Here is a 20,389-nt window from a genome sequence, read left to right on the forward strand (position 1 = left end):
AACTCAGGCATATATTCCTGCGCTTGTACTTTGAGTTATTGGTTACATAAAGTACACGCACAAGGTTTTGTAATTCATCACCAGAGAAGCAGTGATCATAATTCAACTTAATTATGTTTAATTCTGCATTTTAAATTTAACCATACAATAACTGATTTACATATAATACATACAGTTGCAATCAAAATTATTCAACCCTCATTGCAAATCAGGTTTATTGTCAAAATGTACAGAATATCAGCTGTTTGCAATGAACAAATCAAACAAAAACCACTGAACTAGTTCAACACAATGAATGCTTATAGTGGTTTCCCCAAATTCAACTGAAAATGCGACTTATTATGATTTCTCCAGTTTCAAAATTATTCAACCCCCTGAATAGAATCCCTCACAACAGCACAAATATACAAAACAGGTGTTTCCTCAAGCACACCTGATCCAACTAATCAAGGGCTTCATTAGTGGCACCAGGTGTACCTGAGCTGGAACACCTGAAATACCTGAACTGGCTAGATACAGAAAATACATTAAATATCTGGACAGGGCAGAAAAAGGAAGCTATTAATGGCTGCAAGCAGATTTCTAAGAAGGCAGGTTATGAAAAACCCTCGAGTGACTGGAAAAAACCTGCAAGACTTGGTGTAACAGGCACTGAGGTTTCAGTGAGCACAGTATGGCATGTACTAAACACAGAAGGTTTCCATGCCAGAACTCCAAGACGTACACCACTACTGACCCAAAAACACAAGAAAAGTCGGCTCGAAATCACAAATAAACCACAGAAGTTTGGGATTCTGTTCTGTGGAGCGATGAAACAAAACTGGAACTTTTTGGCACGTTGGATCAGCGGTATGTCTGGAGGAAGAAGAATGAAGAACGAACACTCTGTCCACAGTCAAGCATGGTGGTAGCTTGAACCCCAGAGAAAATCTCTGGTGGGATTTGAAGAAGGTGGTTGCAGCACGCAAACCCAAGAATATTACTGAACTGGAGGCCATTGCTCATGAGGAATGGCTTCAGGAACGCTCAGGAAGCTATGCTTCTATGCTTCAGAGTTCCTCAGGAACGCTGCCAGAAGCTATGCTTCTAGTTTACAGCAGGTCATAACAGCAAAAGGAACTCTACTCAGTACTGAAGATGCTTGCCATGAAGGAAATTTTGAAAGTGAAGAAATCATTATAAGTTGCATTTTCAGTTGAATTTGGGGAAACCATTTGAAGCATTCGTTGTGTTGAACTATTTCAGTTGCTTTTGTTTGACTTGTTCATTGCAAACAGATTAAGGTCTGTAAATTTTGACAATAAACTTGATTTGCAATGGGGGTTGAATAATTTTGATTGCAACTGTAAGTTGCAGTAGGAAAAGGCCATTTGTATGAAATTTGGCAGAAAAATGGTAGTAATAATAATAATAATAATAATAATAATTACAAACTGTGAACAGCAAATGCTAATCTTATGTCTTCACAGGAACCTTCAGCTCAAACCAAGAGTAGATATTCAGAGCTATTCAATCTTTAAACAATCAATCTAACAGGGCACACCTGGGCAGCAAGAAACAATTATCAGTCATGTGGTCCTATATTTTTGATCACTTGAAAAAATGGGTGGGTTCCACCAAAAGGTGCCATGTTCTAAGTTGTTTAACACACCTAGATGTAAATTCTATCATCTTATATTCGTCTTTTGATCTCAAACACAAATGTCTTCAATGTGTAATGAAAAATAAAATTGGCCTTGCTGTTCCAATACTTTCAGAGGGGATTGTATTTACCATTGTGCGGATGTTAGGAAGCAAAACAAAAAAGTGTATGTGACATACAAGTGGCTGCATTCACTTATGGGCAAGAAATGGGCTTTCTGCTGTACACTGTCTTATCTTGCTGTTTGTCTCAGTTCAGATTTCCTGCTACTCTTTATCTTGACTCTCCACCATAATCCTTACTTCCACATCTTTTGAAATTTGCAAATCTTCTTTCATCTGCACCTCATTGTTTGCTTTTATGACTTTTTCAGCCTTCTCCTCCTTCTTCATCTTCCTGTAGAACATGAGGTTTTTCTCGGGGTAGGTCACTTTGGCAAGCGGCAGCTTGTAGATTGTCTTTGTCTCCGTAGTAATCAAGAGGAAAGTGAGGGCAGACAGGCAGAAAGGCCACGTGCATGCTGGAAGCCCGAACTGAGATATGAAGCATAAAAACATTACTACAAAAAAGGGAAGTTTGGAACAACCTTGCTATAATAGGCTTTCATTTTAAGTTTTGCCATTGTGAATAACAAGATACTTACAGTAGCCATCACATTGCCAATTGCGGAGCCAAGATATGCACAGAAAAATGCTAAGGGGGAAATGAGAGAGGAAAGTCATTAGTGGCTGATCACACTGGAAATGGTTGTTACATAACCAGAATCATTTAGCACTCAGGAAAGAGGAAATGGTTATGATAGGCATCATACCACAGGCTATAGACAGGAGATGAACCTGCCATGTGAGCGCATAGAACATTCCACCGATTGCAATGCAAGCCAAGACACAGTTGTATCCCCACAGTCCAAAGTAGATTTTCTCAAATGGCGCCGCAAGAGCGAGACCTAAAATAATAAATTTGAGATTATTTCACTGATGAAATTACTTGGTCTTCTTGGATCACTTGGGGTAATATTACAAAATGTCCTACATTTATGAGAAGGGACAAATTTGCTTCTCTTGTATTGGAATTCCCCCCATTTTCTCCACAATTTAGTCACCTGCCAATTCCGACCCATCTGCCAGCTATCCCCTCTCATATTTGTAACATAGCATACTCAGAAGAAAGTGATATTTACCCTCTTTTGCATACATTTGCTTACAGATGCCCACAATTGGCTAGTGTTGCTGTGATTGACAGGGGAGAGAGAGTATGTCATCCCTCTTACCCAGAGCACAGCCAGTATTGCTAAAAATGGTATTGTCATGATTCAAACTTGTTCACCCAATGACAGGGTGAACACTTTTCTCTTGCACCATTTAGGAGCCCCTTTGCTGATCTTTTCTTTAGGACATTGTGATTGAAGCCAGAGTAGAGAATGAAACATGCACGGTTGAGTCTTACCTGACACCATCCCAATAGTTGAACCAATAACAGCATGTGCGCAAGTTATTGGTGAAGAAATAAACAGGGCCACAATGAATATGCCTCCTGTCCAAGGATTGTCGCAGCCATAGACCTGCCCAATGCCAACAGGAATGGACTGGAAGAGCTGTGGAAATCAGTTCATATAAAGGGTATGTGATTTAGAATGCAGTGTGTAAGTGCTGCTATTGATAATTGAAATGACAGCTTAATCTGATGTTGCATAAAATAAGAACTATATTTTCCTGAGAAAAAATGTGGCACTTCAAGCTAGGTGAAATTCCACACTGACAGAACAAAGACTTCCACTCATGACTTCAGCATCAGAAGATTCTAGCAACAACTCCTTTTACCTCCTAAATCATTTCTGTCTTTGGACACATGTACAAGAACTTGCAAAACAGATCTCTGTTCAGCATAAAAAACAGTATGCAAGCACACTTCCAGCAAGGCTCTTACCTTAGCATAATCTACCTCAGACCATGTGATGTTGGGGAAGGAGGTGATTGGCTGGATGAGGACCTGGGGGAAGTGGTGGTTGTAGTGGCCTGTAGCTACCATATGAAGACACACCAGAATGTTAAAAGGCAAAGTAAACACGGGCAGATCCCACCGACTGTTGATAGAGGCCAGGGCACTGGACACAATCGGGCTGTAAGACATGAAACAATCAGTATTTATTATCAGGTATGGGCTTTTTGACAATCTCTGCTCTGCAAGGTTTAAATGTCTAGTAAAGAGACACTAGTTGTAGAGCTCTTTTCTTTATTTAAAGACTACAATGGCTGACAAGTAAGGAACAAGTAGGTTTTCTAGTATTTTCCAGTGCAGCATGGTAATGAGTCTACTGGTACTTCTGTATGGCCTTCGTTTATACATTAGGAAAAAGATGACGCACAACCATCATACAAGATTCCTGAAAAGTTTGCAAGAATTTTGAAAGTCCATTGCCTTAAGAATAATCTGTGTCCCAAATCAGTTTCATGTTTTGATACTTAATAAAGATACTGTGGCCAACCCATGACAGAGTCAACCTTAGTGTTGACTTGGAATTTTGCGTTCCTGCACTGTATCGCGCAATCAGGACTACCTCAGTGCCAAAACTGAGTATAATTAACGTCACTACATCACATGCAACTCTGGCTGATATTATCTGTTTTATCTTGATTTTGTCTTGTGACAGCATGCCACCCTGACCTCTCTTGGCATCTGTCTACATCTATCATGCACCAGTACGCTGCCATTCCTCGACTTATTGGACATTTTCAATCAGTATAAACAAATCATTTATTTTATTGCAGCAATTCTGTTAAGATTAGTCGGGACACTGTTGGCTTTCTGTGTGTGCAGTGTCATGACTGTGAGTTTAGCTGCTGCTGAGCAGGGGCATGGGAAAGGGGTGGGGGGAGGGAAGGGGGCAGGGTTTTGAGCCCCCTACTATCCAAACAGTTCATACCTGTCCACAGTAACACTGGTACAGAAATAAAATGGACAGCACAACTAAAGCTTTTTTGATAGTAAAACACTGTATACAACTGCCACAATAAAATTGTAACATCTAAATCCAAGATCAGATTTTTATAAACGTTTACTACCTTACATTACAAAAATCAGTTTGTTCACGGTTTTATAAATCATGCACATTTATAATAATATATAGACCTATATATAGATATATAGGCTTTATTGAAGAAAACAAATGAAAAATTCCACATTTAATCACAGATGTCATCTTCGAAATGCATTATGTGTTTTGGTATCCCACCCCTCTGGAATTTAGCCATATATTGTAGTGAATCACATTCAGAAATATCACTATGTGCCTTAGCTATGCTGAACCAACCACCTCCTAAATTTTTAATAGGGCAGTCTAACTTACTTGACACCACGTGGAACAATTGAAGAAACTACTAGCTTTCAAATAAGACCTTACTTGCCAAGAATGACCATTCAGAGGCAGAAAAAAACAAATGCGTTATTACCCCTCACACAGTTTTACGCATACAGCTATTGGTCTGGTGCGGTTGATATGCTGGCAGTCAGCGGGTACAGGCCAATCAGCTTATAGCGTCAAACGGCTATGTTGTGCAAATAATAGTGATGGTTGTTCCTCCAAAAGTTTATAGAGTAAGTTTTGGCATGTTTTAGTCCTTACAGCGTTTGCTTTTTCTGACACTAGCTTTCTCCTGATCCTTCTCACATTTCTTTTTCATGCTATCTAGTGACAATTGTGAACACCTTAACCTTTGCCAAAATAGACAAAGCCTCAGCTGGGAGAAAACATTGTGTACTCTGCCTTGAAAGGAAGATTTACAAATGCAGGTCTTGTGATGTGTTTCTGTGTACCATAGCAGACCACTGAGTGTTTCACTGAGTGGGGATGATCTCAAGGACAGCCAGGCTCAACGATGCGCACTAGTCTCTGATTCTTAATTGTTTTTTTCATTCAGGTTTTTTTTTTTTGGCACTTTTGTTTATGTTTTGCATGTACTAGTTCATATTTTGCACTAAATAGTTATTTTTGCCTCATAAAATCCAACCCCATGTCCATGTCATCGGAGGTGGAAAGAGCACCTTCTTCATGCTTATATTACATATATGGCAGTGCTAACAGGGCTCTGGTGCTGCTTTCAGTAAAGGCTAAATGAGATGAGTAAGTTTCAAACTTTTTACTTGTGATATTGCACATTTTGTAGCTGAGGTTCATGCTATTCCCATTTGTTACTTCATTTTGTTCCGTCTGGATATATTTTTCATGTCATTTGTTGGTGGTTTGTTCCATCTGAACATGTTCTTTTGTGACATTTTTAGCAATGCTTGCTATTTCTAAAAGTTTTCTGCTACTTTTTGAGATTTTGTCCACCTAGGTTAGGTAAAAACAGAAATACTTATGAAAAACTACAAATTATTAAAGCATCAAGTGTCTACTTTCATATGAGCCATTAACCACTACCGTGGAGTGTGACATCTCAAATAAATTCACTGCTGAACACAGGCACCCACAAAACAGGCAAAAATTCCACACTGTAAAATTGGATAAGTTCATTTAACTCAAAAAATTTGAGGAAACTAATTACCTCAAAATTTTTAAGTTGATAAATCAATTTCTTTAAGCTAAAAACCCTTAAATATAACAAGTTTGAGTTAAATTTTTGTTATAAGTATATTTGGACCTCAATTTTTTTTTTAGTTAAATGAACTATCCGGTTTTACAGTGCATTTTTGGCCACTGGTAAAAAGAATTAAATGGCAAACTTGATAAAAATGGCAGTGCTTTTGATTACAAATGCTATCAGATTCGAATTAACCATGAGAACAGCGACATAAGTATCTCTGCTTGCTTTACATAAAATCCAACGGTATATCTGCTTGTGGATCTACAGAACATGCATATGCTCAGCATTATTTATATAGTGTATAGCATTTCTCTATTTCAAAAAGAATAGAATAAACAGAAAAATGAGTGCCTAAAACTCACCATGCCATTGACATAAAGATGTTGGGCAGCAGAAGCCACCAGTACCAGTCACCTGCATTGGAGAACACTGCCATTAGAAGACCAACCAGTATTCCATTGTATCCATACAGGCCTGCTGCGATTGCCCCTCTGAGAGAAAGTTAAACTGAAATTGAATTTTTCCAAATTGTAAACAACTCACAAGTTATGATATTGTATGACTCGCAGTCTGAAAATACCTATTTTGTTTGAGAATGATGGCCGAGATTGTGGCAAACAAAGTGCCCACAAAGCCATTGAGAGCCCACCATCTATTCTGGAGGATCAGCCCTGCGAAGATGATCAGTCCACTCAGAGGGTTGTTTACGAACATGACCTGTGCTGCTCCTCTCAACACCCAATCACAAATCTGAAGCAAGATGCACTGTTCTGGACAAAACACATTTTACAAAGATACAGTAAGAATCAGTAATATGCATAAAGATAGTAAACAATGAAGAAGAAGAAAAGTACAATTACTAATATATACATTCTTACAAATGTTCCATCTAAAAAAGAATTTAACAGCAGAGCGTTTGTTCATCAGAAGAACCCGTTAAGCAGCTAAAGACTACCCACACAACCCTTGAGGAATCCTATTCTCTAAGAATGTATATACCATTATCTTTTTACATTTCAATGTGGGGAAAGATAAACACAAAGCATCTTGCTATGCTGATAGTTATTTTATAGAACCTTAAATGAGAACTGTCTATCTGGTCTGGTCTGCAATAGTGTATTTGTTGCTCTCTTGTATCAGAGTGCTGACCAATCAAAATCTGGAATCCCCATTTTGATTTATTCATTCATTCATTCATTCATTCATTCATTCATTCATTCATTCATTTTCAGTAACTACTTTATCCTGTCATTGTGGATCCACAGTCTATCCCAGAAACACTGGTTGGTAAGTGGGAATATAACCTGAATGGGACAGCAATCCATTGCAGTGCAACATGTACACTCATTCACACCTAGGGGCAGTTTAGAGTAGCCAATCTGCCTGCCTGCAAGTACAAAACTGTGAGGAATATACCAACCTAAATATATGTAGATCCCATGATGTGGTGTGATAACAAAAATGCACTTTCTCTGCACTAGAAAACGTATTAAATGCCAAAATGGGATGTTAACATTTCTGGCTTTCATGTTTTTAAAAAGATTAAACCCAAATACCAATAACTGAAGCAATAACAATGCACCTCCTTGATGCTATATGCTTATGTACACTGACTACACTGAGGAGACTGGTGATCAGCAGTTAGGTTCATTTTTGCATTTAGATGTACTGGAACATTCTGCCTGCTACAGCTGAACCACTGAAGAGATGGTGGAGACAGATAGAAACATGCATGACTGCTTTTATAAACATCTATTAGGCTTAGCATGCCTGCGTTTTATCAGCACGAAGATGTCAGCATTTACATCACAGAAAGGTCACAGAAAAATTACTCGCTTTCTTACTGGTAATCTTCTCGTGCAAACCAAAATGTATTTGTTTAAAACACAGTTAGGACCGGCTCTAATGATTATTAGACAATGTCTATTGTAAAAAGCGCTGTACAAATAAAATTGAATTGAATTGAATTGAATATTAAAGCGCCTCTATTATGCTATATTAAAAGTCCCTAATTTTGTATTAGAGGTCTCATACAAAAGGTTTACATGGATCCAAGGTCAAAAAAACACTTTCATTTTCTCATAATTTACATTGCAGCATCAGTCTTTTTTTCTCAGTGTCACAAACGATTCACTCAAGGATCCGTTCACTCTAAACAACTCCTTTTAGAGAGCCTACTCTGCTCTGATTGGTCAAATGCGATTGTGATTTGTCTACCACTTACAGCACGTTTCAGAAAGGAAACGCCCATTACCATATCTGAATTTCAGTTCAGTAATAATGTTTTCAGATTTACATTATCAATTTGAGACTGAGTACGATAGTGATATACAGCAGAAGATCAACCCGAACCACCATTGCAAGCACAACGAGAACAGGACATTTCTCAGTGGTAAGCTTGTATGTAGCTTGACAATAACGTGAGTTAGCCGGTTAGCAGAGGCCTACAGCTGTGCACCGGTTGTACATGTATTGTCATGTATCAAGAAACTCTGGACTCCACTTCCCATCAGCCACTGCACTGCACTAGCTGTCACATGACCACCTGCACCTGACTCACGTTTTGTTAATGGCACTCGTGTGTATATATATTCCTTGTCTGCACTGTAGGCTTGTCTTTCGTTGTCCTAGACTCTGGTTGTTTATGTCTCGGTGGTTTGTTTCATGCCACAGTGTTATACCAAGTTGTATTAGTGTCTTTGTTTCATAGTATGTTTGTTTAAATAAATGTTATTCTCTGCACTTGCTTCTGGCTCAACCTCGATTCGTGACAGAACGAAAGACCCCTTATCAGAAGCAGCAGATCACCACGATGGACGCCTGGTTTACAGCATATGCGGAGTGGTATATAGGACTATTGGAGCAGGGAAGAAGGACAGATGAACTGCTCGCTCAGAATAACCGCATGCTAGGCCTGCCGCAGCTGGACAGACCATGCACCAGGCCACACCCGGCGTTCATAAAGGACTACGCCATGTCACGCCGACAGGAGGAGGAGTCTGTGGTCAGGGCGGAGACCCACTCCCACCCTCTCTCCCCTATTATGGCTCTCACTCAGCCTTCATGTTCAGTGGAGGACGTCGCTCCGCCTGCCTGCCCGGCCGAGGTCGTCGCTCCGCCTCCCTGTTCAGCTGAGGTCCTAGTCAAGTCTCAAGTCCCTGAGGTCACGTCCAAGCCTGCTGATCCAGTTGACCAAGCTCCGCTAATATCTAAGTCTAACGACCAAGTTCTGTCCACGCCCAAGTCTACCGACCCGGTCGCCCAAGTTCTGTCCACGCCCCAGTGTGCTGACACGCACAGCCAAGTTCTGCTCACGCCCCAGTCTGCTGACACGCACAGCCAAGTTCTGCTCATGCCCGAGGTTCACCTGGTGACCTCAGAGCCTCAGCCTCCCTGTTCAGCTGAAGTTGTCGCTCAGCCTCCCTGTTCAGCTGTGGTCATTGCTCAGCCTCCCTGTTCAGCTGAGGAAGAATCTCAGCCTCCCTGTGCCGTTGTGGAAGCCGCTCGGCCCCCTGCTTCTGCTGGGGACATTTTTTCCAGGGGTCCAGGACCACCAGATGGAGGATGTATAATTTTGGGCGCTCCGGGAGTAGCGCCCTTGGAGGAGGGTTCTGTCATGTATCAAGAAACTCTGCACTCCACTTCCCATCAGCCACTGCATTGCACTAGCTGTCACATGACCACGTGCACCTGACTCACGTTTTGTTAAAGTGTGTGTGTGTGTGTGTGTGTGTGTGTGTGTGTGTGTGTGTAGTCCTTGTCTGCAATGTTTGCTTGTCTTTCGTTGTCCTAGACTCTGGTTGTTTATGTCTCGGTGTTTTGTTTCATGCCACAGTGTTATACCAAGTTGTATTAGTGTCTTTGTTTCATAGTATGTTTGTTTAAATAAATGTTATTTTCTGCACTTGCTTCTGGCTCAACCTCGATTCGTGACACGTGTATATAACACAAAACTACGCATTTGGAACACCCGGTAGAAAATATATACATAAATAATTAATCAAACTTACAGGTTGTGATGCAGAAGCACAAGATGGTCCAAATAAATTGGGTACGTCCCAGTCTTTAATGAATAATCGTTTCGCAAATCCCGCGTTGACTTCAGCTAGATTTGAGAAGCAGTCGTCGGAATACAAACGAAGATCGGAGTTGAACTGCTGTGGTATGGTTTTAAAAATGAATTCTAACCACTGACACATCTTCATCCTTTGGGAGTCTATGCAAAGTGGTTTTGCTTTTGCAGCTCAGAAAACATCTTCTATACATGAACCTAACTCTTTCAGGACGCAACTACAACTGTAGTGTTTGAGGGCGGGTCAAAGTACACGTTGTTCGTGAGCAGCCAATGAAGACAAGAGGTGGGTTTTTTTCTTGTTACAAAAATATGTAGGTTTGTGAAGGAAGTAAGTCTGGACTTACTGACGACTTGTTTCAGGTGTTCAGAATCTGTTCTTTTGGGAGACAATAACTCCATTTGTTGTGCACTTTGATTTTTGAAACTTTATTATCTATAATTGCTATATAACAGAAAGTTCTTGAATCTAAAATGATTTTATCTGTTCATAGATAGTTCATTTTATCACTCATATAGCAGCTATAAACAGTCATTCTCTTACCAGACTCTTATTTTTCTGTATCATGACATCAATCAAGACAAGTAAACAAAACAAAACATAGCTTATCATTGTACTGAGAAACCAGAGTACAAATCTTTTGTCCTGTGTGAAAGTTGGTATGACTTGTTTAAGCCTACCTTTCATCCACGTGTCAAAAGGAGCCATATTTCCTGAGAAGTAAGACACGAAGCGTGTGAGTTTAACTTTGATCTTTTGAAGTTTAGAAGACTCGGTTTGTGTGTGCTGTTGCTCATTCTGCTGCAGCTGTGAGTTCTTCTGAGTCTGTAGAACTGTGTTAGCCATGAGGGGCTGCAGCTCCTGTCAAACATAATATATTTAACATAAGAATTTCTCACTAAAATGCAGTAAGAGATTTTTGTACAGCTTTGTGATGTATAGGCCATAGGTAATATTATAGATGTGGGTTATCAGAATAAAAGTAAAATACTTTTCATGACATACTGTAAATGCATGTCAATGAGATGGTACCAAGATTATCAATATAGTGTGCGTTCCACACCATTGAACCTTTGAGGGTAGATTTACTTTATTTTGTACCTTGAAGAAAAAAAAAATATTGCAACCTTGCCTTTTATGACAGTGCAATTTGATTTTATATGGTTAGGAATAAAGAGAAAACCAATTCACACACGAAATATATTGGCTGATGGCAGACAGTATATTCTATGGGTTATATTAAACATTTTGCCAAATAAGCCATGGAACTCATCAACCCTGTTTACACTATTATTTGATATTGAATGCAACGTATGTACGTATTTACTGTACCATTACTGTAACTGCTCAAGTTACCTGGTTTTGTGTTTTATTATGAAATATCTATCTAATATATATATATATATATATATATATATATACACATGTACATGTACATATATATATATATATATATATATATATATATATATATATATATATATATATATATATATATATATATATATATATATACATATACACATGTACATGTACATGTATATGTATATATATATATGTATGTGTGTGTATGTATGTGTATATATATATATATGTATATATGATATTGCTTCTGTAAAATAATAGAAAAAAGAACAAGGATGACAAACACAATCTGCAAACTAAATAAAACATGCATAACTACATAAAGATAAAAAAAATAAATACAGAAATTAACAATGACGTTTTATTCTAAATTTGCTGCACAAATATTTACACTGTATATAGCAGAGGCTGTCAAACCTTTTGGAGCCAGGAACCCCTTTAACTGTTTCATAGATATATAGATATCAGCACAGATTTATTTTATTAGCATATTCCAAATATTTAAATATTAGGCACATTATTCAAATGTGTAGAGTATTATTATGGCTATTCATTGGTGCCAAAGAGTTTGTTATTTAACAGAACATATTAAGCCTAATTTGACATTATTTATAGGCCTACACATTTCTGAATTATTGAGGTTAGATGAACCCCAGTCAATACAAGTGACCTAAAAAGTGACTAATTTGGTTGCCTTACCTTGGAGTGCTCAGTAATGGATGTTCTACAGAAACTTGTGATATTCCCTGAAATACTCTGGGGCAAAAATGAGACAGTCCTTTGTCATTTAAATTAGTCATTAATAAGAAAAACCTGTTGTTTAGTATGAAAGTCTATTATTAACTAAGCAGTGCCATACCTCTGAAACCTGTTTTCCAGGCATAAATAAGGCCAGTTCTTCTCCAGCAAAAATCTCAGCTACTTTGAAAGAGCTGCTGATCAGGCTTTATATTGTGCTAGTGAAATCCAGACTCCTCCTCTGCAAACACAGATGCAAATTAAGAAACAAGGAAGAGGAGGCCTGAGGTTTTATCATTCTTATCATTTATAAGACATTGAAGATTCTTTTAGATGAGATGTACATTTAGATTGCCTCTACCAACCTGTAGTTGCTCTCAATAACTTTTGTAACTACAACATCAGGTGAAGGGGGGGGGGGTGGGGGGGGGGGGGCAGATATGTGAGTCTACGGATAACAAAGGATTTTAAAAAGAAATGATTACAGAGTTTAATGAGTGTGTGCCTTATTTCATAACCTTCAGATAATCACCAGAGAGAGATAGTTTGTATATATTGTAACCGTAGTTTTGACAGGTATAGGTCAAAGGTCAAAAAGATACACATTCTAACTCTCTATATCTAGATCAAAGGTCATAAAAATATGAATAGTTATGTTAAATCTGGATCACATCCATTCGTGACCATATATGGTGCTGCCATGTGTGTTTTTCCGCCCCACACGTTGCGCACACCTGGTACATCTTTTCACATAGAATATGAAACTCTCTGTGGTAGGACATAAAAATATATATAGTTTTGTTAAATCTGGTTCACATCCAAATCGTGACCATACCTGGTACGACCATTTGTTCCCCCCACCCCACCCACCCCACCCACAGACAAAAGTTGCATACTCATGTTTTTCCTCTTCACATACAATATGAAGCTCTCTGTGGTAGGTCATAAGAATATATATAGTTTTGTTAAATCTGGTTCACATCCAAATCGTGACCATACCTGGTACGACCATGTGTATCCCACATCCAAACAAAAATATGACGCACACAAACGCACTTTATTTTCACATTATTTAAAAGGAATTTAAGTGTTATGTACTAAATTACCATAATTATGAGCACAAGTTGTTAAGTTGACAATCATTTTTAAAATTACGTTTCTCCATTTAGATTGTCTGCAGTAGAATGCAGTCTTTTAATCCAGGAAAAATGACTGCCTTTAAGTTTTATAACAATAGTAAGTAAAATCCAGCGTGATTTACATTACAAATCTCATACGTAACATCTCTGCATATATATATATATATATATATATATATATATATATATATACACATGTACATGTACATGTATATATATATATATATATATATATATATATATATATATATATATATATATATACATATACACATGTACATGTACATGTATATGTATATATATATATGTATGTGTGTGTATGTATGTGTATATATATATATATGTATATATGATATTGCTTCTGTAAAATAATAGAAAAAAGAACAAGGATGACAAACACAATCTGCAAACTAAATAAAACATGCATAACTACATAAAGATAAAAAAAATAAATACAGAAATTAACAATGACGTTTTATTCTAAATTTGCTGCACAAATATTTACACTGTATATAGCAGAGGCTGTCAAACCTTTTGGAGCCAGGAACCCCTTTAACTGTTTCATAGATATATAGATATCAGCACAGATTTATTTTATTAGCATATTCCAAATATTTAAATATTAGGCACATTATTCAAATGTGTAGAGTATTATTATGGCTATTCATTGGTGCCAAAGAGTTTGTTATTTAACAGAACATATTAAGCCTAATTTGACATTATTTATAGGCCTACACATTTCTGAATTATTGAGGTTAGATGAACCCCAGTCAATACAAGTGACCTAAAAAGTGACTAATTTGGTTGCCTTACCTTGGAGTGCTCAGTAATGGATGTTCTACAGAAACTTGTGATATTCCCTGAAATACTCTGGGGCAAAAATGAGACAGTCCTTTGTCATTTAAATTAGTCATTAATAAGAAAAACCTGTTGTTTAGTATGAAAGTCTATTATTAACTAAGCAGTGCCATACCTCTGAAACCTGTTTTCCAGGCATAAATAAGGCCAGTTCTTCTCCAGCAAAAATCTCAGCTACTTTGAAAGAGCTGCTGATCAGGCTTTATATTGTGCTAGTGAAATCCAGACTCCTCCTCTGCAAACACAGATGCAAATTAAGAAACAAGGAAGAGGAGGCCTGAGGTTTTATCATTCTTATCATTTATAAGACATTGAAGATTCTTTTAGATGAGATGTACATTTAGATTGCCTCTACCAACCTGTAGTTGCTCTCAATAACTTTTGTAACTACAACATCAGGTGAAGGGGGGGGGGGGGGGGGGGGGGGCAGATATGTGAGTCTACGGATAACAAAGGATTTTAAAAAGAAATGATTACAGAGTTTAATGAGTGTGTGCCTTATTTCATAACCTTCAGATAATCACCAGAGAGAGATAGTTTGTATATATTGTAACCGTAGTTTTGACAGGTATAGGTCAAAGGTCAAAAAGATACACATTCTAACTCTCTATATCTAGATCAAAGGTCATAAAAATATGAATAGTTATGTTAAATCTGGATCACATCCATTCGTGACCATATATGGTGCTGCCATGTGTGTTTTTCCGCCCCACACGTTGCGCACACCTGGTACATCTTTTCACATAGAATATGAAACTCTCTGTGGTAGGACATAAAAATATATATAGTTTTGTTAAATCTGGTTCACATCCAAATCGTGACCATACCTGGTACGACCATTTGTTCCCCCCACCCCACCCACCCCACCCACAGACAAAAGTTGCATACTCATGTTTTTCCTCTTCACATACAATATGAAGCTCTCTGTGGTAGGTCATAAGAATATATATAGTTTTGTTAAATCTGGTTCACATCCAAATCGTGACCATACCTGGTACGACCATGTGTATCCCACATCCAAACAAAAATATGACGCACACAAACGCACTTTATTTTCACATTATTTAAAAGGAATTTAAGTGTTATGTACTAAATTACCATAATTATGAGCACAAGTTGTTAAGTTGACAATCATTTTTAAAATTACGTTTCTCCATTTAGATTGTCTGCAGTAGAATGCAGTCTTTTAATCCAGGAAAAATGACTGCCTTTAAGTTTTATAACAATAGTAAGTAAAATCCAGCGTGATTTACATTACAAATCTCATACGTAACATCTCTGCATATATATATATATATATATATATATATATATATATATATATATATACACAAATGTACATGTACATGTATATATATATATATATATATATATATATATATATATATATATATATATACATATACACATGTACATGTACATGTATATGTATATATATATATGTATGTGTGTGTATGTATGTGTATATATATATATATGTATATATGATATTGCTTCTGTAAAATAATAGAAAAAAGAACAAGGATGACAAACACAATCTGCAAACTAAATAAAACATGCATAACTACATAAAGATAAAAAAAATAAATACAGAAATTAACAATGACGTTTTATTCTAAATTTGCTGCACAAATATTTACACTGTATATAGCAGAGGCTGTCAAACCTTTTGGAGCCAGGAACCCCTTTAACTGTTTCATAGATATATAGATATCAGCACAGATTTATTTTATTAGCATATTCCAAATATTTAAATATTAGGCACATTATTCAAATGTGTAGAGTATTATTATGGCTATTCATTGGTGCCAAAGAGTTTGTTATTTAACAGAACATATTAAGCCTAATTTGACATTATTTATAGGCCTACACATTTCTGAATTATTGAGGTTAGATGAACCCCAGTCAATACAAGTGACCTAAAAAGTGACTAATTTGGTTGCCTTACCTTGGAGTGCTCAGTAATGGATGTTCTACAGAAACTTGTGATATTCCCTGAAATACTCTGGGGCAAAAATGAGACAGTCCTTTGTCATTTAAATTAGTCATTAATAAGAAAAACCTGTTGTTTAGTATGAAAGTCTATTATTAACTAAGCAGTGCCATACCTCTGAAACCTGTTTTCCAGGCATAAATAAGGCCAGTTCTTCTCCAGCAAAAATCTCAGCTACTTTGAAAGAGCTGCTGATCAGGCTTTATATTGTGCTAGTGAAATCCAGACTCCTCCTCTGCAAACACAGATGCAAATTAAGAAACAAGGAAGAGGAGGCCTGAGGTTTTATCATTCTTATCATTTATAAGACATTGAAGATTCTTTTAGATGAGATGTACATTTAGATTGCCTCTACCAACCTGTAGTTGCTCTCAATAACTTTTGTAACTACAACATCAGGTGAAGGGGGGGGGGGGGGGGGAGGGGGGGGGGGGGCAGATATGTGAGTCTACGGATAACAAAGGATTTTAAAAAGAAATGATTACAGAGTTTAATGAGTGTGTGCCTTATTTCATAACCTTCAGATAATCACCAGAGAGAGATAGTTTGTATATATTGTAACCGTAGTTTTGACAGGTATAGGTCAAAGGTCAAAAAGATACACATTCTAACTCTCTATATCTAGATCAAAGGTCATAAAAATATGAATAGTTATGTTAAATCTGGATCACATCCATTCGTGACCATATATGGTGCTGCCATGTGTGTTTTTCCGCCCCACACGTTGCGCACACCTGGTACATCTTTTCACATAGAATATGAAACTCTCTGTGGTAGGACATAAAAATATATATAGTTTTGTTAAATCTGGTTCACATCCAAATCGTGACCATACCTGGTACGACCATTTGTTCCCCCCACCCCACCCACCCCACCCACAGACAAAAGTTGCATACTCATGTTTTTCCTCTTCACATACAATATGAAGCTCTCTGTGGTAGGTCATAAGAATATATATAGTTTTGTTAAATCTGGTTCACATCCAAATCGTGACCATACCTGGTACGACCATGTGTATCCCACATCCAAACAAAAATATGACGCACACAAACGCACTTTATTTTCACATTATTTAAAAGGAATTTAAGTGTTATGTACTAAATTACCATAATTATGAGCACAAGTTGTTAAGTTGACAATCATTTTTAAAATTACGTTTCTCCATTTAGATTGTCTGCAGTAGAATGCAGTCTTTTAATCCAGGAAAAATGACTGCCTTTAAGTTTTATAACAATAGTAAGTAAAATCCAGCGTGATTTACATTACAAATCTCATACGTAACATCTCTGCAGGATTTATAGACGTTAAAGCACTGAATGAAATGAACAATATAGACAAAAAATAAACACTCTGTGTCTACTACTTTTATCTCTCATAGAACTATCCACAGTCCAAAGGCTGTGGAGCTAGAAGGCTACGCGTGCGAATGACAAAAGATTTTTAAAAATAAAATAAAAAATGTATCAATACATGAAATTAGATTACACAATGTAGTTGAGGTTTACATGAATAAGCAGAAATGTAATCATGCTTATCTTTCCTATAGCACAAATGAAAAGCCCTCTCTAGATGAACAGATTTGTCAAATGAAACTTTTTCCTTCTTTTCCACTGCTACGGTAAACTAAAGAGTGGATATTCAAATGACACTGCTAAATATGACTAGCATTAGCTACGTGTACTAGTGCAAAATAGTCCATCAAATGTATTAGCCGGTGTAGCCTGTACACGAGTCCACTATCGGTCATATCGCAACTGAGAACATGCCCCAAATTCATTGCTTTAGTAGAATTTAATGGTAAGTGAAATGATAATCACATTGTAATGTACTTAGTATTTGTTCAGTCTACAGGTCCTCTAACACTCTGTTAAATGAATAAATGTAAATGTACTACAACGTAACTTTTGTTTTAAATCAATTAACGCAGAAATTACACACAATATTAAGTTGATGTAATTATCAACATTATTATGTCAACACCACTCATCAAAATAATGTGTACAACTTTAAATATTTAATTAATTCAATAAATTAGAATTTTTATCTTGCAAACACACATTAAATTTAGATTGTGGGGGTTTGTTTTGTATAGCGCCGCTGTTAGAAAATACACGATGGTTGAATGTGAACATAAATGAGCAGAATGTAAGCTTGTGAAATAAATTCAACTTTATTGATTGCACTTTTTGAGAAAATGACATGACTTTGAATAAAAATTTACTGAAATAAATACTCTAAAACATTGATATACCCGAAGAAATGTAAAAAAGAAAAAATAATTTAAAAAAACTTTTTACATACCTTCTAAATAGGTCCCTTTAGGAGGTAAACGTTTTAAAGACGGTGTTTTATAAGAAACGCGCGTATTACATGCCTTCTAAACCTAACCCTTTAGGATGTAAAATGCTGCTTAAAAGAATCGAGAGTTTTGTTTAAACTAGAAGACACAATTTCCGGGGAATGTCTTGTAGGCCTATACACAGTGTCCTACACATCTGAGGTGTGTGTGTGTATGTGGGTGTGGGGTGTGGGGTGTGTGCGTGCGTGTGTGTGGGTGTGTTAGAGAGAGAGAGAGAGAGAGAGAGAGAGTCGAGTGTTTCCTGGGGGTTTGCTGACCAGACTGCTTGCAGTGTGTTTATGTTAATGAATCAAGGGACGAGTCGTGTGTTTTAGGGTTTAACGATCCCTACCAATGTGTACATTTGTGGTTTAAGTGAATCTTTGTTTCTGAAATTACTTCTGTGGTAATTATCAGTTTGTGTAACTAATCTATCAGAAAATACTAGACCTGGTGACTGAATGTGGTAGATGTATTAGAATTTTGGACATGTTATGCATGTGTAGCTCCCTATGTGTATGATCTATGTGTAATCCTTCTGTCAAGAAATGAACAGACTGAGGTTTGTGAAATAATTGAACTGTTTATTGGCTACGTTGTTGAGAAAAACACTGTGATGTGTAAAACATTTCTACAGTCCTTCAAGGCTGTATGATGTCGTTGTTCTCTTTTACTGAAAGAAAGGTCAAAACCATCGGTGTTATTCGTTGTGAAGACTGAAGTGACAATATGTCTGAAGAAAATGAAAATATGTATTACATATCCTACCTGCTAACCAGGTTATTTTAAGGGTGAAAAAACCTTTTTTTAAAGACGGTGTTTTAAAAGAGTCGTGCATTTTGTTTAAACTATAAACGAGATTTCAGAAAATGGTCCGCCAACGAGGATACTTACACAGAACTTTCGCTAAATACATAAGCTTTCGTCTATGCTTTGACATCCCATGTCCCAGCAGTACATTTATGACCTCTGATGACCATGTGGGTGTGCGGGGGTGGGTGTGTGAGAGAGAGACACAGGTGTTCTTTTGGGAGTTTTGCTGACCAGAATACTTACAAATGTGTTTGTTAACGAATTAAAGGGAGTCGTGTGTCTCAGTGTTAAAATAGTGGTTAAGACGTCGTAGTTAAAACACAGAAGAAACTCTGCAACTATCTGTTACTATGTCTGCTCCGAGAAATCCTAATACCCTTAGAAGATTGCTGTGTATTCACCAACAAGAGGACCTGTTGAAATGAGAGAGGACCTGACGTTTGCTCAAAATTTTTTTATTTTTTTAAAAACCAAGAGATTAGTTTGACAATTTATTAATGAAGGTAATGTAAATACGTTGTTGTTTAACCCTGAGCAGGGCGTCAACAGCTCCAAAGATCCTGTCTTAAGTCCGAGGGTTTAGTTAGGAGGTAGAAAAACATTTAAAGATGACGTTTTAAAAGAAACAAGTGTTTCATCCTTAATGGTAAAAAAGAAAAATGGTTGTACTCCAATATGAAATAAAACGGCGGAGACACACTGAGTACATTTCTGTTCCACAGTCTATAAGGATCCCCAAACTTCATGTAGTGTGGAAAAATATATACACCCTCCGTGACTACGTTACTTATGGTTTAAACATTTTTATTTTGTGATGGCAGCAAGACAAAACGGTTGTGCATTTGGT

At 37.1% G+C, this 20,389-nt stretch overlaps 1 protein-coding gene across 1 annotated transcript; it reads right to left on the reverse strand.

Annotated features, from left to right (window-relative positions):
- Positions 1–95: 95 nt before the first annotated feature.
- On the reverse strand, positions 96–16,610 carry LOC108255524 (urea transporter 2). The gene is made up of 14 exons (XM_053674630.1): positions 16,507–16,610; positions 16,347–16,403; positions 14,514–14,633; positions 14,354–14,410; positions 12,523–12,642; positions 12,363–12,419; positions 10,979–11,159; positions 6,806–6,995; positions 6,588–6,716; positions 3,569–3,761; positions 3,089–3,236; positions 2,454–2,588; positions 2,286–2,335; positions 96–2,175 (listed from the first exon to the last, which is right to left on the reverse strand). Exons 5-14 carry the CDS (start codon positions 12,544–12,546, stop codon positions 1,909–1,911), a joined length of 1,374 nt encoding a protein of 457 aa, XP_053530605.1. The 5' UTR covers positions 12,547–12,642; positions 14,354–14,410; positions 14,514–14,633; positions 16,347–16,403; positions 16,507–16,610; the 3' UTR covers positions 96–1,908.
- Between the last annotated feature and the right edge of the window lie 3,779 nt (positions 16,611–20,389).

The sequence above is a fragment of the Ictalurus punctatus genome, chromosome 22, assembly GCF_001660625.3.
Source record: "Ictalurus punctatus breed USDA103 chromosome 22, Coco_2.0, whole genome shotgun sequence".
NCBI lineage: Eukaryota > Metazoa > Chordata > Actinopteri > Siluriformes > Ictaluridae > Ictalurus > Ictalurus punctatus.

Coding starts and splice junctions, on each gene's coding strand:
- LOC108255524 (XM_053674630.1), bottom strand. CDS start 12,546: ATGCCTGGAAAACAGGTTTCAGAG. Junction 12,420..12,522: donor CTGGAAAACAGGTTTCAGAG/GTATGGCACTGC, acceptor TTTTTGCCCCAG/AGTATTTCAGGGAATATCAC. Junction 2,176..2,285: donor TTGGCAATGTGATGGCTACT/GTAAGTATCTTG, acceptor TTCATATCTCAG/TTCGGGCTTCCAGCATGCAC.